Source organism: Acanthopagrus latus, chromosome 7, assembly GCF_904848185.1.
Source record: "Acanthopagrus latus isolate v.2019 chromosome 7, fAcaLat1.1, whole genome shotgun sequence".
NCBI classification, from domain to species: Eukaryota; Metazoa; Chordata; class Actinopteri; order Spariformes; family Sparidae; genus Acanthopagrus; species Acanthopagrus latus.
In genome coordinates this window covers 10,567,650-10,593,751 of record NC_051045.1, presented here as the reverse complement: position 1 = coordinate 10,593,751, position 26,102 = coordinate 10,567,650, and the positions used below count along the sequence as shown (strand labels likewise).

General features: G+C 40.1%; 4 protein-coding genes and 2 non-coding genes across 9 annotated transcripts; all 6 read left to right on the top strand.

The window, feature by feature from the left end:
- The first annotated feature begins 5,062 nt into the window (after positions 1-5,062).
- Positions 5,063-8,326, top strand: prim1 (DNA primase subunit 1). Its single transcript, XM_037104512.1, has 13 exons — positions 5,063-5,291; positions 5,460-5,617; positions 5,708-5,814; positions 5,900-5,973; positions 6,059-6,195; positions 6,502-6,560; positions 6,699-6,808; positions 6,959-7,050; positions 7,145-7,277; positions 7,371-7,440; positions 7,531-7,637; positions 7,841-7,939; positions 8,044-8,326. The coding sequence occupies exons 1-13, from the start codon at positions 5,183-5,185 to the stop codon at positions 8,061-8,063; spliced, it is 1,275 nt and encodes a 424-aa protein (XP_036960407.1). The 5' UTR covers positions 5,063-5,182; the 3' UTR covers positions 8,064-8,326.
- Positions 8,327-9,308: 982 nt separating this feature from the next.
- On the top strand, positions 9,309-17,484 carry LOC119022755 (nascent polypeptide-associated complex subunit alpha). Of its 3 annotated transcripts, none has more exons than XM_037103996.1 (9): positions 9,309-9,389; positions 10,013-10,087; positions 12,266-13,204; positions 15,936-16,021; positions 16,314-16,391; positions 16,484-16,630; positions 16,792-16,920; positions 17,017-17,139; positions 17,366-17,484. In XM_037103996.1, the coding sequence occupies exons 2-9, from the start codon at positions 10,018-10,020 to the stop codon at positions 17,378-17,380; spliced, it is 1,587 nt and encodes a 528-aa protein (XP_036959891.1). In that variant the 5' UTR covers positions 9,309-9,389; positions 10,013-10,017; the 3' UTR covers positions 17,381-17,484. The 3 variants fall into 3 exon arrangements, with proteins under 3 accessions (XP_036959891.1, XP_036959893.1, XP_036959892.1); XM_037103997.1 differs by lacking the exon at positions 9,309-9,389 and adding an exon at positions 9,433-9,476; XM_037103998.1 differs by lacking the exon at positions 12,266-13,204 and having other exon boundaries at positions 9,311-9,389.
- LOC119022754 (myosin light chain kinase, smooth muscle-like) lies at positions 13,211-15,784 on the top strand. 2 transcript variants are annotated; one of them, XM_037103995.1, is made up of 2 exons: positions 13,211-14,644; positions 14,693-15,784. In XM_037103995.1, the coding sequence occupies exons 1-2, from the start codon at positions 13,808-13,810 to the stop codon at positions 15,428-15,430; spliced, it is 1,575 nt and encodes a 524-aa protein (XP_036959890.1). In that variant the 5' UTR covers positions 13,211-13,807; the 3' UTR covers positions 15,431-15,784. The 2 variants fall into 2 exon arrangements, with proteins under 2 accessions (XP_036959890.1, XP_036959889.1); XM_037103994.1 differs by having other exon boundaries at positions 13,211-15,784.
- On the top strand, positions 16,133-16,206 carry LOC119023632. The gene has a single exon (XR_005076301.1). It is a non-coding gene; the product is annotated as a small nucleolar RNA SNORD59 (small nucleolar RNA).
- Positions 17,221-17,294, top strand: LOC119023633. The gene has a single exon (XR_005076302.1). It is a non-coding gene; the product is annotated as a small nucleolar RNA SNORD59 (small nucleolar RNA).
- Positions 17,485-19,758: 2,274 nt separating the features above from the next.
- On the top strand, positions 19,759-25,260 carry LOC119023354 (prostaglandin E synthase 3-like). Its single transcript, XM_037105203.1, has 8 exons — positions 19,759-20,098; positions 21,743-21,856; positions 22,000-22,069; positions 22,195-22,293; positions 22,418-22,507; positions 23,472-23,528; positions 23,654-23,681; positions 24,205-25,260. Coding segments are annotated over exons 1-8 (480 nt in total). The 5' UTR covers positions 19,759-20,096; the 3' UTR covers positions 24,225-25,260.
- The last annotated feature ends 842 nt before the right edge of the window (positions 25,261-26,102 follow it).

Genomic DNA, 26,102 nt, shown 5'->3' with positions numbered 1-26,102 from the left:
CACTGCGGAACTTTATATTGTCGCGCCAACCAATGAGCGCTGCGCAGCGCGCGAGCCGGAGGAAGAGGGAGGAGGAGGGCAGCCGGCGCACGAGGTCTCATCATCATGTTGGTGATGGTGCAGGGACGGGCCCAGGGTATTTCCAGCGGTGCCATGTAACTTAGGGTTTTCACTGAAGCATCTCTGGCATGATTGAATACTTCACTCGAGTGTTTCCGTTTTTACTTCCTGCTTATATTCCACTTAAATTAAGAGAGAAATATTGAGGCACTTCTTGTTTATATCCAATTATTTGATGGCTTTGTTTTCCAATATGATGTGCTAGTTTTAACTATTTTGGGTTGTTCATATTTACTAAATTATGTGTCAAAGCCATGTCCACACTGACAGCAAAACAATTCAAAGGAATACACAAGGCCTTTAGATATTCTTTACTTTTGAAGCTTGTATATAGATAGATAGATAGATAGATAGATAGATAGATAGATAGATAGATAGATAGATAGATAGATAGATAGATTTATCCCTGAGGGGAAATTAGGTTATCATTGCAGTAGGTACATCCAAGTACAAGTATCAAAATAAAAGGGCAAATATAGAAATAATAAAGAAGCGTATACTAATGTGCATATACAATATGCAAAAAACAATAACGTACTATATGCCATAAGATGCTCAAGCCGTTATAAAGTAAGATAAAGTGCTGAGTTAAATAAAATAACAAAGATCTGGCCTCAGCTGCGGCCCAGATGTTAAAGAAATGGCTCTATCCAAAGGTGTAACATTCTGCCCTCCAGCAGCTTCACAGCTCAGTAAATAACAAGTTACATCCCGTCTGTACAAAAGTAAAAGTGGTTTTATGAGCAGTTGTGTGCTAGACTGTATTCCTGGCCAGTGAGTCAGTGGCAACTCCAAGAATTTTGATCTTCTCACCTAATACTGGAACAGAAAGTAAACAAGCTTTTTTTTTCCCCAAATGATCACACTATTCCCAAACAAAGTAAACACTGAGCGCCTGATGACAGTGAACACTTGAGAAAAGGGGGGATTTCTGCCCTCGCTGTGGAAAATCTGATGCGCGTCTTGTGTAGAAGCCAAATCATCTGTTATCTGACTTGTGTCAACAGCACTGTTAGCTTTGTGTGTTTGTTATATCTGAGGTCAGAGTTCAAGACATCAGCTCCATGAACTTTGGTCAAATGATATAACGGTTAAAAACGACAGTGTCTACGAAAGTGTTCAAAGGATCACACAGAGATCCAGCGAATCAGACCTTAAACGTCTCTCTGACATCTGCTTCTGTGTGTTGTTTGGTAAATGCTTCCACAACCAGCTGCGTGATGCAGCGATGTGAGGATGCATCAATTACATTTACATGAAACAGAAGACTGACTGTATGTGTATGTTTATATATATACAAATTGTGTTTGATCACATAGCACATAGCATGTAGCGTACACAGCCAAGTGCTCCCACCCTCAAACAGATGACAGATGGCTTCATCAATCTGAAGTATGACAGAGAGTTTCAGCCGTTTGGAGAGGAAGTGGAGCATGGCTAGTTGCGCAGAACATAAATGGAAACAACTGCTCGGCTGTCACAGACGGCTCTTTGATGCCATTAATGTATAGCGTGAAATCCTGACTCGGGACATTAATTGCACCTGCTGCCTGGTGCACAGAGAGAAACGTGGTCTCGCTCTCCGTCCTGCATCAATGAAATGTTTATCTTAGCGCTCAGTTCGCTCCCCTCACATGTATGTACATCACACACTAATAACACGCTACCACTTACACACCTACTGGCACTTAATGCTTCGCTCTAACATGTTCCATTTCTCCCTGTTAAGTGGTCTTACTGTATCTCTTCGTGCGACTTTCCAAACAGTATGTGAACCAGTCTTTTACACAGATGCTGCCGCCTCCCTCCAGATTTTAGTTAGCATTTCTCAGAGTTCCTTTTCTTCTCTGTAAATAGAACATTTGTAGTTTGAAACTTCCGCCTTGAGGGACAAATGAGAGGTGTTGATTTTGAAGCCAAATCAAGTGAAGTGACTTTGGTTCCAGCTCCAAAGTTAATGCACAGGGATGAGAGTGGCATCCATCGTCATCATTTTAGCAAAATGTGTTTTCCTGATGTTGGCGTTAAGAATGGTCGACATGTTTGGGGCCTTTTGAATCACGTGATCAGCATCACTGCAGACTGTGGTCAACCCTGGAGTTACCAGGGATTTCCTGATGAAAGGTGACAGCGGCTGTGAGGTTGTGGATCACATATCATCCCAAAACTACGACTCCTTGCGCGCAGCCAACATATTGACCTATAGAGCTGGCCAATGTGCTCTCTGGGTACCTGGCGACCGTCTGACCTAGATTTATCGAATTTACCTTTTCACCCTGTGTTTCACATTACCTAACTTGCCCCACTGACATTTAGAGTTGTGTGTGTGTGTGTGTGTGTGTGTGTGTGTGTGTGTGTGTGTCAGTAGATGTTTGTAAGTTGTAAGGAGGCTATTTTACTACACGTGACAGCCCCAAGAATAGCAATGCAGAGATGGGCAGCAGTGCTTTACATCTGAAGATACTGCATTGCACTAAAATTGTTAACATACATTGTAGGAAGCAAGACAGACAGATGGGTGTTAATCACTAGTCCATTTCAAATCATTTCTAAGACAGGACCCGAGAACAAACTCCATCACATCCCCTATGGCTCGCAGCAAAATAATTTACATAATTCAAGTAAGATTTGGTTGAAAGCTTTTGCATTATGTAAATCAGGGTGTGATTAAAGAATATTACCATAAATACAAGTGCAATCATGAAGCGGAAATGTACTGGCAATGCTTGTCTATTAATTGCCCTCCCATGTGACACACTTCAGTGATGCTTCAGAGAAGAAACCAGTTTGTTTAGCACACAGGTATTTGACATATTGTGGGATATTACGCTAGTATCTGGGAAACTGTAATGGTGGAGGGAAGTGGCCGGTCTCAGGGTCCACCAGTCTGACAACCGTTTCAAAACTAAATGGATTAAATGGAGTGCGTAAGAATCAGGTGTCTTGGTTTATTCATCTGTGCGAAAACAATATTGACATACTGCCGTGGATTAATTATTCTGTTTCTTAAAAGCTTTACACGTTTAAATTTTGCATACTGCAAGTTCAGGGAGGATGATTTTTGACTGAATACATCTGATGGTGGCCTTGGTATATTTAAAAAGGTTTGCATGCAGAGCGACTTGACATTTACATACTGTCAAAGTTCCATTTTGTGTGAAATGAAGACAGAATGACAAAGGCATGGAAAGAAATTAGAGAGAAAGCTTTTCGGCGATGAGAAAGAATGAATACAATTCCAGAGCCAGTGTGCTTATATTTGATGTACAGTCCACAGTGCAAACAGGGACTGATATTTTCTATCAGAATAGCCATAGCAAGAACGGCTTTACTTCAGTTGGAGTTTGAGACTCTGCCTGGACAAACAACATTAAGGCTGCATCATTAAACAATCACTGTTGCCACCAGACAATGCGAACCACCCAGATGGGTGGCTAGTGCCCCTTTTTGTCTTGAAAGCAAAAATGCCCTTTTCAAATGTCAAAGCAAAGGTTGCCCTTGACTTCACCTGATCTTAAACAGTGTCTGACTGAAGAGGGGTTGGCATAAATCTGACCAGCCTCACAAGAAGGAAACAAAACCAGACAGCTCTGTTTAACATAAGTATATCTGGACTCTGCACCCCAGGCCATATCTACGGAAAAATGTAACTGTGATGATCAACATTGCATTTCCCGAAATGGGGCTCAGTGTGGCAACCCTGTAAATATTCCCATTAAACTGGACTGCCCTCTAAAGGTGAAAGAAAGAAATTACAGTCTACCCAAAATCTCACTTTAACGTGACCCACTGATCTTCTGGTTGCTGGTGTGGGAGGAGAGCACTTCTCTGAAACGACTAAGTCCAAAGAACAGATTTTAGTGCTGCCAGAAATGAGTAGCAGTAGTTTTGGGAACAGGATCAGATTCCAAGAACTTTGGCGGAACTAGAATTTCAAAAATAAAGCTAGGGTCGTAGAGGTTTCCCCCAACTTAACACAACATGTCTGCATGAGTTTAAATTCACCTGTTTATGACACAGTAATGTACTGCTTGCATTCACTTATTGTAATAAAGTGTATGTTGTAAGTATTACTTAGTTTTACTTTATAATATTGTATTCATTTTATTATGATCAATATATCAATTATTTGTACCTATATTTATGACATTTGTATGTTACTTATTACGTTGCTCCCATATTTGCTTGAGGACACACTTTTGCACACACTTCAACAGAGTTTGATATACACTACTGTCTCTTTGCAAGGGGAAGTGGGTAGCTCATGTAACTTGTAGCACAATGCATGTCATGATTGGCCAAATAAAGGTATATTTTTATTAGAAAGACATTACAACTGTCATCAAGATCTTCTGGGGGACATATAAAGATGCATTTATTTTTTGCATTAAAAAAACTGTATGTACTGACTTCATGATTATAACAAAATTCAAAATGCGTAATTCTATGTATTTATCTTTTTAAAACGACCTGAGTTTTGTTTAAAAACTGATAGAAAATTAATAAAAGTAAAGAGCAAAATTTCTATGCCGTTCTTTCTGTCTTTTTGCTATATTATTTGATCTAGTTTTGTTTGTTCATTGTCCTTGCGTTCGTTTGTTGTTTAATTGCTGTATTGTTTGATGAGGAAAAAAAAACTTGCCCCAGATGACTACACTTCCCATGATCCTCTCTTCTCCCGGTGACACTTTCGCCTTCCTTTCCGTTATAGGACGAATATTACAAGGTTGAGTCAAGCTTTGAGGACGTCAACCAATACAATCGTAACAATCGTTCAAGAACTCTCTAATTTCTATTTTCCTGTTACTTTTAGTTTCTAGGTGAGTTTACAAAAAAATATAGTTTGGGAGTAAATATATGTTTAGTAATGAACGCATTTCCGGGTTTTAGTGACGTAACTGTCTTAACCTAGTGTCATTGGTTCATTGCTCTGCTTAAGAGTTTTCCCGCGTTACCTTTGGTGTAAAACAACACAGCGAGCTGTCAGCCTGTAGCACCAGCAAGCTAACGTTTTTGGTGACGGTCTTACACACTTTAACAACCATTACATTATTGTAAAGTAATGCCGTCCTCAGATTATGACTCGGCCTGTCTGCCGGACTTGTTACCGCTGTACTACCGGCGGCTGTTCCCCTTCTCACAGTACTATCGCTGGTTGAACTATGGAGGTGGTGAGTATTCCGATTAAACAGGCTAGGAAGCTAGCTTAAAGTAATGTTAGCCAGTGAGGTTGCAGCCATGTCTTGTTTGGTGGCCTGTGTTCCCTTCAATGCCTCGGTGAAAGAGCCAGCATTCCTATAGCAGACTTGATGTGTTGTTTTTTTCCTTCTACACTTTAGTACAGAAGAATTACTTCCAGAATCGAGAGTTCTCCTTTACACTCAAAGATGACATCTACGTCCGCTACCAGTCGTTCAGCACACAGAGCGAGCTGGAGAAAGAAATGCAGAAGATGAACCCTTACAAGATTGATGTTGGAGCAGTGTACAGTCATAGGGTGAGATTGCATGTCTCTAGTTTTGCTTTCCCAGGATTTTTTTCTGTCACTGAAGGCATGTGGATATAGTGCCATGTTTGTCACCCACAGCCAAGTCAACACAATACAGTGAAGTCAGGATCCTTCCAGGCCCTGGAGAAGGAGCTGGTGTTTGATATAGATATGACAGATTACGATGATGTCAGGAGCTGTTGCAGGTAAATGTGAAGTTTATTCCACATCTGAGTAATTCAGCATATCCTGACACACAATTTGCTTAAGTAACACAAAGTCTTATTGAAGCGCTGCAGACATTTGCTCCAAGTGCTGGACCCTGATGACCATTGCCATTCGAATCCTGGACCGAGCTCTTCGAGGTTTGTCTCTGATTTTGTTTTAGGGGATCTACTTATGTTATCTTTACCTACTTATAAAACATTTTGAATTCATGTGATATTCCAGAGGACTTTGGTTTCCAGCACCTGCTGTGGGTTTACTCTGGCAGAAGAGGAGTGCATTGCTGGGTGTGTGATGAAGCTGCCAGGAAGCTTTCTGTAGCAGCACGCTCTGCAGTGGCAGAATACCTCAGCCTTGTTAAGGTAATAGTATTTTAGTCTTTATTTGGTAATGTATATGTTAAGTTTCTGTGTACCAGTGTGTCAGTCTCCCACATTATCCAGACTGGTGCCCAACCATTTAATCACCAGTTTTATATAAGCTATATTGGTGTTGGCGGCTGATAAGTGAAACAAAATTGCAGAACGAAAAGCCAAAGATACTTTTAATGTTATTTTGAAACCGTGTTTCTGTAACAAAACTTCTCCACCACAGAGTATTGACAGGTTTTGTCAGGCAGTTCTTATCAACATTGTCGATGTGATTTTCTATTCAATGATGTTTTTCAGGGAGGTGAAGAGATGATGAAGAAAGTTATGCTCTCAGATCCAATTCATCCTTTTATCAGGTAATCAGAATATTTTTATTTCTCAGTTTTAAGCTTTAACTGATCATTCTCTTTTGTGTTTTAACTTGTGTTGAGGTTGTGGCCTCTGACAGACTTGCTGCTTCAGCTGTTTAAGAGTCTGTTCCTACATCTCAATAGAGAGTCTTTGACGGTGGTGGAGCGATACTTTCCCCGGTATGCTCTACAGGACCAGGACATACTTGGCCGCAAGGAATCTGTAGACAAAGTGCTGGCACTCGTGCCTGAAGATATCCTTCTCACAATATGCTGAATATTCTTATTCTCAGATGTGATTCAGTTATCAATAGTATTTTCAATGCTTTGAAACAAAAAATTACTTTCAAGATGTAGAAAAGATCTTCAGAATTAACTGAACTGGACCTTAACTCAGCGCTTACATGTGAGAAAAGAATTACAGCAGGACTTCCAAAACGAGAAGAAACCAGAGAGCCGTTGGAAGTTGATCCGAGAACAAGCTCTTAGGAAACAGGTTTGTGTTGAACATTTTAATTGATTTCTAATCACTACAGTGAGAGGGCGTATAATGAACTTTGGCAAAAATACATAATATTTTTTTCCTCCAGAGCACTGCAAAAAAAGGCCAACACTTTGAGAAAGAAATCATGCTGCAGTATTGTTACCCTCGGCTTGATGTGAATGTCAGTAAAGGGGTGAACCACTTGTTGAAGAGCCCCTTTAGCGTCCACCCCAAAACAGGTGAGCAGAGGTCTAATATTTAAACTAGACGGTAAAGTGAATACATTGTTGACGGAGTCTGACTGTGACCTATTTACGTTGAACTCTGCCCAGGACGCATTTCAGTTCCCATTGACATCAAAGAATTAGACACGTTTGATCCTTTTGCCGTGCCAACAATCAGGTGAGGTCAGGTAGTTCAATGTCTCATGTTCTGTTGTTTGCAGCGTTTGACACCTGTCAGAGCTGATGTCACAACTATTCTTTTGTTTAGTCTGATCTGTGAGGAGCTGGATCGACCCAGGGAAGGGGACGAGGAAGAGAAGTCAGCGGACACCAATGACAATGAGAAGGATGCAGCAGAGAGACGAAAGATCAGAGGTGAAATTCTAAAATTAGAATTTTAAGCTCACTTTATCACCAACAAGAGCATTACCTTTTCTTTTTTTTTTTTTTTATAATAATGATCAATCAGAGCAGGAGGATTTTTAACATATTGAGTTACTATAACCACCAGTGACAATTGATTAAGTTTAGTTAATTCTGAATTATTTGCTCAGTTTACTGATTACTTTTCTTTCCAGATTACAAAAGAACAAGTCTGGCAAAGTATGTGAAGCACTTGGATCAGTTTCTGGATGGAATGGCTCGTTCATGGAAAGGAGACCTACTCAGAAAAAGTGGTATGTTTTATTCTTAGTAGGTGAAATGAGGGGGAGCAACTTTGAAGAAGTTTGCTTTTTTTGTGTAATAACTTTTTTCTATCCTTTCTTTTCTTTCTTTTAAGATCTTCAGAAGGAATTCTAGTGGATCAACAACTGAAATGACAGGGAAGAGACGTTGTCAGTTAATCTGGGTGATGATGCAATCTGTCCTGTTGTTTTCTTATAAATAATGACTTCCTCTAAATCTATTTTGTTATACCCTAGTGACTCAGTAATAATACATTCATGAACATAAATAAACCATCTACTTACTGAAGCTGTATCTTGTTTCTCTGCTTGTTGCCTACACCTTGTTTTTGTACAGTCACTTGTGAAAATAAATTTGGTATTTCAGCTCTTTCAAAATCTTGTATTCCAGACTTTTACTTGAACTGGTGTATTTTTTATTGTTGTACATAAATCATAACTTTTATGCTAGTAAAGATGTTGAAAAGGTCAAACTGAAAACCATAGATATGCAGTAGGCAAGTTAATAAGTTAAGTGACAAGAAATTAGTATAGTGTGAAATACTTAATTTAAGAATTTAAATTCTTAATTCAACATGTCTCTTCAGTAAAAGGACAGAATTATAACATACAAACACTTTCAGTATCTAAGGTAAAAGCATTGATCATGAAAAAGAAAAATCTGTGCACTCACAGGTTTTTCTTTTTCATAATGCTAATTAATTTTCAGAATGCTAATTACTTACTGTAATTTATTGGACAATTGGACTGTTATTACAGGTGATTTGAGCACAACAAGGTAATGACCACATGCCTTGTATGTATAATCTAAATATTAGTGAAATATGTAGTAACAACAGCTACAAGATGAGAAGTGTAGTGGAGTAAATAGTACAATATTTCCCTCTGAACAGCGATTAAATTTCATTAAATACATCTGCTCAAGTATGCATGGGTGACTTTAACCTTTACCAAAATAGTATTTTAATACTTAACTTTTACTCAAGTATGACTTTTGGATTCTTTCAACAATTGCCTGTGAAATTTAGCGAAGTTAATAACTGATGATTATAAAAAACTGAATAAATTCATAATCACCCATCTTTTTAGAATAATTTGAGGTTCTGCTGGATGATTAGTAGAATACAGTGAAGCAAGACAAATACAGCTGATTGTCCTTTTAAATTAAGCTTTAAATATTACTCCTATAGTTATAATGTTAGTGAATATTTTTATAATTTCTTGTTAAAAATCACTGATTGTGCCTTTGAATATCGTTTACATATATACAAATATAGAATAGTGTTAAGTGGATTTTTTGTAATCGCAAAAAAAAAAAAAAAATTGATTGTCCCTTTAATTTACCCGGAAGTAGATGTCACTGCTGTAAACCGGATATTACCGTGAAACTGAGGTCAGAAGTTCTCTCTTACAGCCATCTTGGATATAACGTCCCAAGTCGGTGAGTGTCTCCGCTTATAATCTAATATCATCCAACCGTTTATCATGTATACTCGTCTGTTCCAAGGGTTTCATGTGTTAAGATAGAGTATGGTCATCCGTCCTGTCCTCCTATTTATCCTCTTTCGCCTTTCTTTCCAGAGATATGTGCCTTTTTTAGCGCCGATTACCTGCTCAAAATGGGGGAACATGATGACTAACAGTCTGCTAGCAGCCTGTCAGGGCCGCGGAGAACTGTGTGACAAGTGATATGAGGTCGATTTGTGTGACAGTCAGCGGGACACTTGATAATAAGTTTAAATTAGTGTGAAATATGTCTGTAGACTTGAGTTACCTGCCGTTAGCTTCCCCCTGCTGAACCTGACAGAAGCAGTTAGCCAACCGAAGCTAACGTTAGCTGAATGTTTCTCCAATACAGACTACGGGCTGAGCTAACAAGATAAAGCATGGGCACCGTCACCTGTTCAACCAGTTATGTCAACTGAAATTTAGCTGACTTTATTGGCTTGATGAATGCCTCCGAAGTTATCCCAAAGTACTTGCCGATGTTTGTTTTTCAGCCCTAGAAGTTGCTAAGATATAATTTAGCTAATGAACTGTCATGCTTTTATTGACTTTCTTCAGCAACCATGCCTGGCGAAGCCACAGAAACGGTCCCAGTCACCGAGCAGGAGATGCAGCAGCCTCAAGTGGAGACCGGTTCGTATATATTAGTTTTTCTAAAACGTGCATGTAACACTGCATATTAAACAATGGGGGTCCTGGAACTCAAAAGACCGTATGAATGTTCAACAAACGGTCTACCGAGGGTAATTTGTTGCACGAATGTACAAGTATGTGGTTCAGGGAGTTGACTCAGCTGGCTGGACACTGAGTCAACATAACAGGTGACAGTTGTTTTTTTTTTGACTGCCATGTGTTGGGACGTTTTTAACAGAGAACTGAAGCGGTGGTATGTCTGGTCTTGGTTGGAAAAGAGTCATCCAGGACCCCTGATTTGTATTTACACAAACTCACAATGGTGTGTGGTGACTTACACTGACAACTGGATTAGTGCACAATGCATGATGCTGAGTGTGGTTATCCCTGTGCGCTGGAAATGCCTTGAAAAGCCACCTTGTTTAGAGTAGTAGCCTTGTTAGCGGTTGCAACGATCACTGTGTTGCAAATCTATTTTTAGCCCATACTCAAAATCGGTCACGAACATGGTTATTTCCTTTTTAAGCTATTGGTTTCAACAAAAGTCTTTGTCTCTGTTTTAAGGGATCACAATTTATCAAACACTTACAGTAATTTTACAATTTACTTATTGTGGACAATATGTGAAATTTGGTGCCATTTTCACAACAAATTTGGTATTGGTATGTAAGTGAACAATGGATTGTCTAGTGTCAATCATAGCTGAAGAATTGATGTGTGAGTTAATGTCATGCTAAGGACAGTTGTGAATCATGAATTCAGCAGAATTTTTCGCAGGAATATACCATGTTTAAAAAAAAAAATAAAAATCTGTAAATGGGTCGAGGTACTTTTTAATGGGCGGGGTAGGGATTGATGCCAAATGATCAACTGCAGTGAGCACTAGAGCTAACAAGCTAATTCAGTGACATGTACTGAAATGTAGGTGTATTATTAGAAGCTGTCATCAAATTGCAGTGCAATTGTTTCCCAGATTTAGGTTGTGTTTTTATGCACCATGGAGAGCACTGAGGCCACCAATAGTCCATAGCTTTTAACTTCTTTTGCTTAGTTTTCACTGCTATGTAATAAGTAAAAAAACAAATGTACAGGCAGCTCAACAGTACAGGGATGAAGGGCAACCATTTAGGTGCTGTTAAATCAGTTGGGCCCATGTACCCAAGGTAATGTAACTTGCGCCTACATGCATCGGCTGTGTAGGATACAGCGATGTTGTCTTTTTATAAGCCATTATGCAGTTTTATGCTCCTCAGCACTTACCTATGACTGTGGTCAGGTGCTAACTTACAATCTAGAAACCTCAAAAATGTAGCCATTAGTATTAATACGGAATCTCACTGTTCAGCATTTCATTTGACTTGACATTTTTTTGTTTTGTTAGTCTTAGATTTTCAAACTACGTTGACTTACTGGTAATTACAGTTGAGCGAGCAATTTAATTGTAGTCTGATTTTTACAATCCAAATGGAAATGAATTGTGCATGTGAAAATGTTCGTTAAGGCAGCACCTAAGGGTTTATGCAAATGCCAATAATTGAGTCTGTTTAGCCTTGGATGACATTGTTACAATAATTGTGCTAGAAATGGTGACTTGACATTTATTTTGGGCTTAACCTCACATTATCTGTGCAAGGGCATCTCATTTTACTAGATATACTTCAACCTCAGACGAGTCATACCGGATACGACACTCTAAGTAATAGAATACAATCACTGTTATAGGGATATGAGTAAAATGCCCTTGAAATATAGTGCAAAAATAAAGTTGGGTGGTTTGATTTTATTTTCCTTGAAGCAGCAAAGTAATGTAAACACACACTGTAAAGTTATTTTGAGTTAGGAAAAACATTTGCAGCTTATTTTCATGCATTGTCTGTTTTTGGAATAATAGAGCTACCTGCACTAATCTAACACTTAACCACTGCATGGAGTTTGGGACACGGGAATCTTTTTCTTTTAGTGCACTCAACACCTCCCCTTCTTTTTATGTTGGCAAAGCAAGGGCTAAGGATGAACTTCACAAACTCATCGTTTCTGTTCACGTGTGGAGCACAATTTACTATTCACTTCACAGTATATTCTGAAGCTCTTCAACTTTCTGTCAAAGTGAATTGCTTCCAAAACAACTACTGTGATTTGCCTTCCCCCTGCTACTCCTGTTGATTTCCCCTCTATCAGCTGCAGAAGTATTGAACTCCTCTGCTCCTCCGGAGATGGCTGTTCCTGCAGTGAGCAAGGCGATCCCTTCTGAGAATCCTCCAGAAAGCTCTGCTCCTGCTCAAGACACTAGCTCTCCAGAAGAAAGTAACATTCAGACCACAACTGATCAGCCAAATGGTGTAGATGCAACTCAAGAAATGGCCAAGCAAACAGAGGAGATTAGGTCAGTGGAAACGGCTGTCTTACAGCAAGAGGTGACAGCTGACCCAGCAGGGGCTACTGCTGATTTGCCAGTTCCTGAAGAGGCTGTACCTTCTGCTGAAACTCCCACTGCATCCACAGAGGGGCCAAAGGCAGGAGAAGAAGCAGCTCCAACAACAGAGGCAAAAAGTGAGGAGGCAGTTGGGACAGCTGCTGAAACTCCTGTTGCATCCTCAGAAGAGCCACAAGTGGGTGAAGAAGCGTCTTCAACCACAGAGGCACAAAGTGGGGAGCCAGCTGTTGCCATTGCCGTTGTATCCTCAGAAGGGCCACAAGCTGGGGAAGAAGTAGCTCCAACCACAGAGGCACAAAGTCAAGAGCCAGTTGTCGCCCCTGAAGAATCACCCAACCAAGAGGTTGAGCCCACTTCTGTTGAGTCCAAGGCCACTGGAGATGAGCTTAAAGAAGTTGCTGAAAAAAATGATGATCCAAATCCATCTCCTCCCAAAGACGTCATTGTGAACAGCGAAGATGGGAAGTCTAACGATTCCCTAAAGCCTGCAGTAGAAGACTCGACAAGTCTTTGCCTGGAAGCAGTTCAAGATGATGTGTTGCCCAATAGTGCAATTGTCGATGTGGCTACTCAGAATGAAATTCCTGAGAAGGAGGAACCAGTTCCGCTTATCTCAAAGGCCATTCAGTCAAAGGGGACCTCCAAATCTGAAGCCCCACTTCTTTCCACACACCACCTGTCAGGTTGGTTTGTACTCTGTAAAAAATTATATATGGTGGTGATAAAGTGGTAACATGAGTGGTACTAGTTCAAATGAACAGTGTTCCTTACAACAAACGATACAGTCTCTGTGGTATTTTGAATTGCGAGAGTCTTCTAAATGGTTAAAGATCATTCTGCAACGTCTGGTTACAGGGTAACAGGATAGTTGTGGTAAAAGGGTATCGTTCTGTCTTTGTATTCGACTTCTACAACACATCAGAAATGATGTATTTTGACAGGTGTTGGTCAGTTATGCCTTGAAGCATCAGTTCAGTGATGCAGCTGCAGGTTGCATATCTATTGATAGTACAGTCTTTACAACAGCAAGTGTGATATTTCTTCTTGAGGTGTTATATGCATTGGAAATATGATCCTGGCCTGAGTGCATCTTGACTAAAAATATAATTTTGTTTTCTGTGTGGAAGTGAAATGTACTATGCATTTTGAGTGGCAACTTGCATCACACTCTACAGGTAGGCTGGTGTGTCCTTTCCTAACCCTAAGCAAGCAGTTTGCGTCATGGTCTTTGGTTATTTAACCTGCATGCGTAAGACTTCCCCGTTCATGTCCCAAAAATTTAAAGAATGTTTCTCCATTCAGCTACACCTCCTGCCCCATCTTCCTCTCAGCAACCTCAGGCAGCTTCTGGCCCTGCAAAGCCTAAAGGCAAAGATGCCAAGAGTGCACATGGTTCCACTGCCCCAAAGGCTGTTCCTGGCAGAAGAAAACGCTCCTCAATGTCTGCCTCTTCTGCTTCTCCTACCTCACCCAAATCTGCATCCTCCTCTACTCCCCGGTCACCCATGACATCTCCCCTAGCTTCCACACCTGACAGCTCTTCTGCTAACCAGGCTGACCGCTTTGCCCCAAAGGTTGTCAAGGCTGGCAAGCAAGGAAAGGTTAAGAAAGGAGAGGCATTTGCTCCTGCCCCTGCTGAGTGCAAGCAATCAGCAGAAATTGAAAAACCAGCCGAGGCTGAACCTAAGAAAGCTGTCGTTGAAGCCAAACCTGCCCCCATTGAGCAAAGCAAACCTTCACCTTTGGCTGCTACAAAGCCTGTTGCACCCCCACCTGCTTTTAAAGTTACCTCAAAGCCAGCTGTGGCACCACCAGTCTCATTTGCAGATACTCTTGCTTGTAGCCCTCCCAAATCAGTTGAGGTTAAGCCTGCTTCACCAAAAGTTGCTGCCATTATTGCTGATGATGAGCTTCCCCCACTGATCCCACCTGTGAAATCAGTTACAATGCCAGTATTTGTACCCCCTGTTGAAAAGATGGCATCCAAACCCACAGATATTGAGGCCGTGAAGCCAGTTGTAGAGGCTAAACCTGCTCCTGAACAAGTTGCAATGGCTAAACTGGTTCCCGTTGAGGCCCCCAAGCCAGTGCCCGTCGAGGCCCCCAAGCCAGTGCCCGTCGAGGCCCCCAAGCCAGTGCCCGTCGAGGCCCCAAAGCCAGTGCCCGTCGAGGCCCCCAAGCCAGTAGTGGAGTCTAAGCCCGCTTCCACTGAGGCCCCAAAGCCAGTTGTGGACGCTAAACCCGCTCCCGTTGAGGCCCCCAAGCCAGTTGCGGAGGCTAAGCCCGCTCCCGTTGAGGCCCCCAAGCCAGTTGCGGAGGCTAAGCCCGCTCCCGTTGAGGCCCCCAAGCCAGTTGTGGACGCTAAACCCGCTACCCCTGAGGCCCCCAAGCCAGTTGCGGAGGCTAAGCCCGCTCCCGTTGAGGCCCCCAAGCCAGTTGCGGAGGCTAAGCCCGCTCCCCCTGAGTCCCCCAAGCCAGTTGCGGACGCTAAACCCGCTACCCCTGAGGCCCCCAAGCCAGTTGCGGAGGCTAAGCCCGCTCCCGTTGAGGCCCCCAAGCCAGTTGCGGAGGCTAAGCCCGCTCCCGTTGAGGCCCCCAAGCCAGTTGCGGAGGCTAAACCCGCTCCCGTTGAGGCCCCTAAGACAGCTGCAGATCTTAATAAGGTGGCACCTGCTGAGGTTCCTAAGCCTTCCAAACCAGCAAATGTGCCGTTGGTTGAGCCCACTGTCCCTGCCCGTAAACTCACATTTGCTGAGGCAGTTGCGAAACCTGCCCCAGTTATACCTGATGTCGAAGTTATCAGTACAGCTCCTTCTCAACCTGCCCAAACACCTGCTAAAACACCAGCCAAAGTGGAGCCTGTGATCAAGAACGACAAGGGTATTTCCTCCTTTCTCTTTTTGTCTTAATCTGTTTTTCCAGCTGTCTGCATTCTGGGAACTACTTGGATGCTTAGATATGTAAGCCAAAGTTGTTGAGTACTTAAGCTTTCCTTTTGGACTTAACACTGTTCAAGGTGCTACATAGTCGCTGACTTTGATGCTCCTACTGGTTCTGTTGCGTAGTCAGCTATATTATGCAGTCTCATTTGTTCGATCGTATGATTTCTAATGTTGAGGGGTTTTTTTTGTTTTTTGTTTCAAATTAATGAAGGTGTGCACTGTCAGTACTGCAAATGAATTGGATAGAAAGGTATCATTTTCAGTGTTCCAGCAACAAATTGATTTTTTGTTTTTGTTAACCTATTTGTACTTAATGTTGACGTTTTAGGTGGATATAATTTGTTTTGGGTAACAACGAATATTTCAAATCACTATTAATATACCTGTTTTCATTCCCCAGGGTTGATGCAGCACATTTTTATAATCTAATAAATCGCATGTAGTGACAATTTCCTGTTGGTGTTTTCTGTAGGATCCGGCACTGAGTCGGACAGTGATGACTCAGTCCCTGAGCTGGAGGAACAGGACTCTGCACAGACACAGACGCAGCAAGCTCAGGTGAGAGTTAAGCCTTGTCTTGCATCTTGTGTTCTCTGTTGAATTGAACTGAAACAGAACAGATAACATCCACTGCTTATGTAGACCAGCAGGTGTTGTGTGCCTTTTTACTCTTCTGTGATGATTAACACAGTGACTTTCGTTCTTCTGAGTCTACTGAAGCCAGCCTTTCTGTCCTGAGAAGAGACGAGCATTACATTTTTGTATCTGTTTTATTTAAACTGAGTCCCAATGCCTTGGTTTATAATAATGCATTGCCATGAAATGTGGATCCATACTTTGTCTCTTACAGCTTGCAGCAGCTGCTGAAATAGATGAGGAACCCGTCAGCAAAGCCAAACAGAGCCGCAGTGAAAAGAAGGCACGAAAGGTAATGATCTTTGTTTCTTTGTAACTGGCACCTTTGCCATTTTTGTTATGATCAGATTTGGCCACTCTCTAAATGATTTGTACTTCTTGCAGGCAATGTCAAAGCTTGGTCTCAGGCAGGTAACAGGGGTCACCAGAGTCACCATTCGTAAATCAAAGAACATCCTCTTTGTCATCACCAAACCAGACGTCTACAAGAGCCCTGCATCAGACACATACATCGTCTTCGGTGAAGCTAAGGTATTCAGCAAGCAATGATACAAGCCACCTCAATCTTTTTTCCTGTTTTATCCAATCCTTGCTTTTTTTTAATAAGGAAGCAGAATGCCAACTCAGATATTCTGATAATGATGCCTTGTAGATGTTGCATTGAATTTCATTTTACTCTGCTTGTGCCCTAGATCGAAGATCTTTCCCAGCAAGCCCAGCTGGCTGCCGCAGAAAAATTCAAGGTACAGGGAGAAGCTGTATCAAACATCCAGGAAAACACACAGACGCCAACAGTACAGGAGGAGAGCGAAGAAGAAGAGGTAAGCTATGGTTTTGTTCAAGTAAAGATGGATACGAGGACTATACACGCTGTTGTATTATATTTAACAAATCCTCTTTTTTTTATGTATTTCTAGGTTGATGAGACTGGAGTTGAGGTTAAGGACATCGAACTCGTCATGTCACAAGCCAACGTGTCACGGGCGAAGGCTGTACGCGCTCTGAAAAACAACAACAACGACATTGTCAATGCCATTATGGTAAGATTTCTAAATGTTAAAATGATTAGTGATTTTTTTTTTTTTTTTTTTTTTTGTCAGCAAGCATAAATTATAGAGACCTCTTCAGTGATGAATAATACAGTGACTTTCGTTCTTCTGAGTTTCATGAAGCCAACATTTCTGTCCTGAGAAGAGAGATAATTTTAATTTAGGTCAAGGGAAATATCTCAACAGAAATGTTAAACTTTTTTTGTTCTCTTTGCAGGAGTTGACGATGTAATGGGAACCCTGGTAACAAAGGGTTGAAGAAAGGTTGCTGATTTAAGCTCGTTTATACAATTTATACCCAAGATGGAAATAAAGTTGTGGCTTGATAAAATGAAATTTGATGTTTTTGTACTTCATTGGGAGTAGGATGGGATTTTTTTTGTTGAGGTTTGGTTGCAGGATGGATTGTTAGTCTGATCAAGCTAGGGGCAAGGTGGGATATCTTCAGTGGGGCTTTAAACCCCACCATAAACACCATGAAATTACTAGTAGGGTCTTGATTGTTGTTGGGGTATGTAAGAACAAAAAGTTTTGTTACACACCTTTTTTTTTGTTCTGTTCTCAAATGTTATGTATGGACTTAACATTTGCATTTATTTGAAACAATGTAAAAATTAATAGGCATCCAGTAAACAATAATATGCCAAGGAGCAGCAACAACACTTTTAATATAAAAACTTAATCTAAAAATGTACTAACTTAAGCTGTTCAATTGTAGTTGAGTAAAAGTACAGTATAGAAATATACAGAAATACTTGGTACTGAAAGTTCGGTTTAGCGTTCGAGTAAATGTTTACTATTCAAAATTAATTGTATTAAAATGTCATGACTAATCTGTTGAGATTCAAATAAATGCCAAGGCTCACTTCAGAGTTGGTTAAATGGATGAGCATGGATAGACATTTTAATCTTAAACTCTATTTTAAGATAACTGCTGCTTGAACTAATACTTAGAACTTCTTTTTTGTATAAAAAATGTCTGAAGTTGAGACGAACTGAAACTACCCTCACTGCAGCAGGGTATGAATATACCCTGACATTTGGTTTGTAATAAGTTTGAGTTTGATGTCCACGATCAGCCACTTACCCTTCATAAACATTTTAAAAATTTTTACACGCCCATTACACAGCCACAGAAGTTATTTAACCTGTTCAGGCTGGTTACCTCAACGTGTCGTAGTATGTGTGTGTGATTGGATTAATAATTCTTGTAATTACTGTTATGTGAAGTTTAATCATATCAAACTTAAAGAATGGCACCATTCAACTATAATCCAAACAGAAAGATAAGGTGAGAACACGTTCTGGTGTACAGGGACCTGGGAGTGCTTCTTCATGCAAAGCCTGTCCTCTGTGGAAATGGTGCAGGTAACATGACTGGATGGGCTGTCACACTTTAATTGGAGGCAGCTGAGGAAGAAAAGCTTCATTTTAATACAGTAACACAAATAAGACAAAAATGATTGTGGCATCCCTCATGGTTTTAGACAGATGAGTCAAAGCAGCAACATTGGGAAGAGAAAAAGTCGGTCAACTAACAACAATGTGACCACATCTGATAGGAGAAATGTAGGGCATTAACAGCATCAGCTGGCAAAACTGGCAGTTTGGGGACAAATTCAAAACCCTGCTCCACTTAAGTTATGTGTTTTCTTTGTTACTTGTATGTTCTTTCATTGTGCAGAATGAGTCTATGTAGTGGTGTGTATTTACGGTATAACGATGAATTTCTGATATTACAACTAGTCTGAAAGGTGCCAACCAGGGTGCAATGTGCAATTTCCATTACACATCCACTAAGAATGAACCTCATTAGTGAGGCAGGAGATGTAAAGTTTTTTTTATTTCTCAAAAAGTCTCTTTTAACCACTTAAAGGCAACAAAGAATGAGTATGTTAAATGCGTGTTGTGTTCATGAACCAGAATATGAGTTAACTAAAACTTGTATTTGTTTTTAAGGGTTGATTCCATTAAAAGTGTGTTTTAGTCACTGCATGCTGAAAAAGTAATATTAAGCCTTTAGTGGCTCAAGATGAAGCTGCATGGACTCTGATAAATTTCTACCAGGCAATGTCTCCCAGTGGCTAACCTGCATTGTGGGTAATGTTGGCACCATGTTTTGAAAAGTAACAAAAACGCATTGAATAGAATAATGTGATATCTTTGGTTTGGCTATACTGATTTTTGTGTATGTGCTTTTAAACTCCCTATAATGAGTTTTAGGGGTGTAATGTTCTACTAGTGGGCTGCTTTTCAATACGTGGTGCTTACATTACCCACAATGCAACTTTGCCACAGAGTGGCATCAATGGAGGCACTTTATCAGATCACGTGCAGCCTCTGGAGCCACAAAGGGCTTTATATTATTTTTTCACGTGTAATAATACATTACTTGTAGACTAACTTGGAGATGAATGAAACTGCTCATTACATAATAGTACCATAGATTAGTGGCTAATTAAATTACAGGACAGCTTTTATTATTTTCATCATTATTATTATTATTATTGTTAGAGAACGGACGCTACTCCATTTCCGTGTGACGTTACGTGTTTTTACTTCAGACCCCACCAACCAGAAATCTTCCCAGTGTCATCAATAAACTGTTTGGATGAGGTGGTTTAAGGTGATCATACTGGGTGGTAAAGAAGACCATAGCAAATCACATCGGATATAATCCACGGCCGATTATCTGCTCCCTCCTCCACATCACCCGCAGCTGTAGCTGAAAGCTCTAGAAACGTCTAGCGCCGCTTTTACGCTCCCAACTGCGTCAGTACCGTCATTCTTCATCCTGGGATACGCAAGCGTATCCGGAGTAGAGTCCACAGGGTAGAGGCGTCTGCACTGCTTGTTTGTGGGAAGCATACCTTCTTTCTGCAGGCATTACTCTTCTTTTCACCGGGCTGTTTTATCTGCGGAAAAAGAAGCTCACTTCACGCCGAAACATGTAAGTTGTGTAAAGTTCACACGAGGTTGCAGCGGCGGGAAAGTAAAAACGATGGTAGAACCTGTTTAGCTAGCTAACAGTGGCCGTGTGACAACATGCTTTTTCAAAGGCGGGAGGGTTGGCCTTGCCTCAGTTAACTGTATGCTAACAGCTACTCGCTTACCAGCTCTAGCCGTATATTCAGGGAAAATAATCTAGTATTCAGTTAAAGTTATCACAGCCGGCCCTGTGTGCCTGCATTAGCTGAAAACACGGCTACTTTTGCCCGTGGGGTGGCCACGGCGCACCGCATGGCTTAACTAACGTAGTGGCTAACGTCAGCGTTGTTAGCATGGCTAGCACTTCATTGAACGACTTCGCCCGTAAAGCTATCACTAGATTAGCATGAGGTCTGAGTCACAAGTCATGATTGCGGCATCATTGAGGAAAATCTTGGACCTGTATGTTTCTAAGACAAAGCTTCACAAGATCGCAAAGTTTAAAACATTGAACTAGTCGAAACGTGTATTTAACGCTCGCGTACCGTTCCATGCACTGCCTTGTGGTTGGTCCGCGATCATTTGTTAAGAGGATTTGGCTGCTGAGGCCATGAGCACAGTGCAAAGAAAATTTGTGTTTGCAGCCAAGCATACAGATTAAAGAAATTTTTACCACCCTTGTAATATTCGTGTATAAAAACGTTTTAAATAAATCCTATAAATAAGCAGAGGTTAGTGAGTCACTTATTGATCAGTTGTAACCACAGTTAATAACACTTATTAGTGTAGGTAAAGGTAAGTTTGTAATGATGGGAGAACAATCATACACCATGCAATACAGTTTTTTGGGCGTTAAAAACAATGTTCCACCATTATCTGTTATGTACATCTACTACATCTCTGAACAGCTATACCAGTGTGTAACAGTGAATTTAGCATCATTAATATTTGACGGATTTGTTTGGATACAAGGTTATAACTTTTGCATCTACAAGTTAAATAATACAATAATCTTCATCAAACCCTTCTCAAAATGAGTTAGGGATGTTGGGATATTGGTGCATGTGTGCATGGACATTCAATAAAAGTCGAATGAAATGTGTCTCATTATTTTGGAGGAACCAAAAATTTCACAAAATAGGAATTCACATGTCACCGGATAAACAAGTGAATCATTAAAATATCCCTAACTAACTTTGAGTCATGTATATCATCACCTGAGGTGAACATCTCCAGAACCTCTTGTAAATTTGACCTTTCATATGCACAGATGTTTCACTTCTGAGGCCTCTTGATACAGGAGCACACCGTGTAACTGGATGCTGTGTGGTCACCTGATACAAGGGGTTTTTGATGGCAGGCTGTTGTGTCTGAAGACTTACCCACCTGTCCTGAGTGCTGGTTACCCATGTCATGTATTTTTTATGCAAGTTGTGGGTCTGGTGAGCTTCACCATTCATAACAATATCGCATATCAAACATGAACATGTTCCAAGTCATTTAATTTAGTCAGATCCTGACATTTTGTTTAAAGCTTTGTTGAAAGAGGCTTTACATTGAATGGGCATGTTGAATCACAACCTGCTACTTACTTTGTCTAGAAAACTATCCGTGCCTTTACATTTATTTACATGTGTTGATGTTTTGTTGTCATCTGTCTTCACAGGCATCCCGCAACTGCCAAGTGGTACGACAGGAGGGACTCCGTTTTTATAGAGTTCTATGTAGCCGACAGCAAAGATGTTAAAGTTACTTTTGATAAAGCAAAGTTTGGTTTCAGGTACGTTTCCCTCAGATCTCAAGTTGTATTTGACCATGAATATCCTGTTAGGTGTACTATTATTGGTTCCCCTTTTTTGTCTATTTCTCGTGAGTAACCTAGTTGTTCACACTAATCAGTGAACTGTTCTTTTTTCCTCACAGTTGTCTTGGAGGAACGGACAGTGTCAAACATGAGAATGAAATAGACCTTTTTGAAGCTATTGATGAAAATGTAAGTTACATTGACTGTCTGAATTGTTGGGTTGCCTAATATTGCCTGAGAACATTTCTCCTGTATCACAGATTGCACTGTAATTGACCAAATATTTCATTATTTTTTTCACCACCTCATCACAGGAATGCAAACATAAACGCACAGATCGCTCGGTGTTGTGCTATTTACGGAAAGCACAGCCAGGAAAGGCGTGGCCAAGGCTAACGAAAGAGAAGGCTAAGGTGAGTTTAATACAAACAAACACTCACTTATTGCAAAGAACAGTGTATTTAACCTTTTTAATTCTAGAATCGGTAATGTTAATTGATGCACAACATTATATTATCATAAATGATGTTTTCACAGCTGAGTTGGCTCAGTGTTGACTTCAACAACTGGAAAGACTGGGAGGACGACTCAGAAGAGGAGATGGGCAACTTTGATCAACTCTCAGATGTAAGAGCTAGTAGTTTCATAATTGTTAAAAAATGTTTTTGAGACGATAATATCTCCCATGTGCTTTTTTTTGCCCCTGGTCTTTACCTGAGTCATGAAGCTATGCCATTACAAAAATGTGAATGGTTAGTTGCCATGATGATCCTGGAACAGCATTTATCATGATTTTCAAGGAAAAACACCAACATGAGGATATCAGATCATGATGATTAGTTTGGGTGAAATAGTTCATGATTATATATAATGCCTTCACGTAAAAAAAACAACATCTCAGTGTCAGTTATTAACCTTAATGGGGCCTAGAATTTGACAGAATTGGCTTGGAAATACCTTCTTATAATATGTTTAAGAAGGTGTAGGAACCCTGAATTATTCATACTGTATAATCTGATGATGGTCCCAGTTAAATATGGATGAGTATTGTTGAATCTGGTCATATGGTCATACCACCATCTCAATGTTGCACACTTGGTATATGACCAGGGTGGTTTAGGGGTTGGGAAACTAACTGCAAATGGCACCGCACAAGTGCATCAAGGAACCTTGGTTTCATGCCATTGCCCACCGCTCTCGCCTTGATTTTTTTTTTTTTTCTTCTGCCCACTATCGCCATCTAATGGAGGCATTAAATGCCTGAAAATGATCACTTAAAAAAATAAGAGAGGAGAATGTGGCAGTCGAGTTAAATTGGTGTCCTGAAGGTACCGTCTGTTCTGGGAGGCAAAAAGTGAAATAAGTATATTCCTAAAATGTATTATAAAAGTATTTAGTGCTGAACCATAGACTTTTGGGAGGAGGAAACATGAGCCACCATAGTCGGCTTTTCATCTCTCTTATGTGTGCAGTCTTAACAGATACTTTCACTGTTGTCCTACTTTTATTTCTCAGGTTTATGTATTGTATTTAAGTTAAGTAGCAGCACTGTAACAAGAGTAAATGATTTTGCTATGGTTTAATATTACAGATGATGAACAACATCGGAGGTGACGAAGACCTACCTGATCTAGACGGTGCAGATGACGTAAGTGTAATTTGTTTCTTACAGTTAAAAGCATTCTAAAAGCATTAAGCATATAGTTATTAACAAAAACTCCTTATCCAGCACAGGCTGTCATCTTATCATGTTTTTTTTTTTGTCTTTTTTAGGATGATTCTGCAGATAGCGATGATGAGAGTAAGTATTTATTTAGAAATTTAACACATTTTAATTCTGTCATTGTTCATGCACCAACACCAACATTTCGGATTGTTATACACACAGGTAACCTTAACTTATCATAGTAAGGACAATACATCAGAAAATGTGATTCATTCCCTATTTTAGGAAAGTATATTATTATCAGCTTTTTATCAGTATCATCATCAGAATTTTTTGCCAGCGAGAAGAACTGATGATACGAAGTCAAGGTCACAGGAGAAGGTGGAAATTGAATATTAAATCATCCATCCTTCCTACCTACAGGTGTGAATAAATAACTAAATAAATAAATTTTGAAACACAAAGACGTGAAATTATCAGGTATCTATCGGTCTCAGCTCGAGGAAGCACCCAGTTGTCTTTATCTGTAATGGCTTAAAAAAAAACAGTCCAGATCCCTAAACAGGACTAACACATTTTGATTGAATGATCACTACAACATCATGATGTTACGTCTGTTGTGGTTCAAGGTTTAATGTTCTTTCTTTCCCTTTTTCAGAAATGCCAGATTTGGAATAGAAGTTTGTAAGACTCTGGGAAGAAAATGGAAGAACAGAGGGCAAGAGGAATCATAACAAATGTATATCTTGACATTGAAGGCAGTGACAGACAACTGTACATATGAGTCAGCCATATTTAAATCCATAGCCTCAGCTCCAAACTCTTGACCGATCAGTCCACTGAAGGTTGATATGCATGGTATTGTACAGAGCAGCTATCTCCACTTCCATTTGCTGTACTGCACCTTTTGGGTATCTTGTTTTACTGTTAAATATTACAAGTAAGCACACATTATTTCTTGAAAAAGCTGTATAGTGGTCCTCAAATGAGCAATACATGTTAACGAGATTTACAATTTGTTTTCAAATAAACTGTGTTTTAAAATTATTAGGCCCACCCATTCCCAATGTTGTGGTTTTGAGTAAGTTGACCAGTGTAGTTTATTTTATGACAGAAGAAAACACTAGCTGTGTACATCAGAGAAATTGGATGCATTTACTGATTGGATTCCTCTAAAGCCTTCCATGTGCCGTGAATTAGATATCCAGGAAGCCAGTCTTTGTTTCTGTGGCTTAACCTTCCAGCTTACATGTCTCCCCTAACTTCTTGTTTAATGTTTGTAAAATTGGAATATTCTGAAATAATTGCAGAAGTATTTGCATCTTCCCAGTTATCACCTTGTTTGGTAATCTGACTGAATTCCACATCTTTAGTATCTTAACAGTTCTTCTCTCCATACCCACCTAACATGCGACACTCATGTTAGATTGCAGAAGCAAGCCGAATTGTTTTGCAGCTGTTGACGAGGCTGGAAGCTCGGCTGGGCCTCAGCATTATGTGGTTTTGTTGCTATCCTCCAGGTTCTTTCAGTTTATTTCATCTAGAATGATCCTCCCTTGATGGTGAGGGAGTGTCGGAACGTAAGGCGACGTGTAACGACCAAATTATATTTGCACTGTCAATAAAATGTACGGGGAGACAAATGATGTTGAATTACAGTGGAAATTCTTTTTTTATTGTCTACATCTTTCTAATAAACTGTTCAAGAATCATTTTAAATGCCTTTTCTTAACAGTTGACTTGTGTTTCATTTATTTGTCTTCTTAAAGGGGCAATATGTAAAAATTGGCGACATGGCAAATTCATACTGAAAACGAATTGGGACCAGAGTCATGTTAATTGCTAATTTTTGCTGATTGTAGCTGCACTTAACTCAGTTAGCCATGCAGCGAGCATCCCAGATGTTAAGCTTGAGGCTATGGACTTTAATGGGTGGGGCTCGCATGCTCACTTCAGGAAATATCTGCAACATAATACATAGGTGCCATAAGGACAAAAGTGATATTGCCACAAATTTTGTGGATAATATTTTTAGTGATTTCAACTCAAATTCTTACATATTGCACATTTAATACAGAAATTGTACCCTTTGTTCAGAAGGAGGTAATGGTTCGCATATTTAAACACCACATATATAATTGCGAATTGTGGACAAAATACATGACTATTGTTTACTTCAGAAATACGTTTATTTTTTTCAGTTGTGCTGCAATGACACAATTTTAATTCTTGGTCTCGTAATATTTGAGAGTTTAATTTTCTAAGGTTGGCGAGCATCACTGGATTGTAAAGCAAAGGTTGGTGTGGTAAATTTCTAATGACGTTATTTGCAATTCTGCCCCTTTTGTTATGTAAAATCTCAAAAATAATTTCATAAACAAGTCAAAGCCCGTTTTAATAGATTGAATTGTATTTTTAATATAGTATTTACACTTTAGTAAGACTATACACTGTAACTCTGACCTGTAGGCTACATTTCGGCGCTAGGACCCGAACTGCTCCCTGCTCCTCGGCCCAGATTATTAGCATACTTCCTCTTCAGGCCTGATTTCCTCA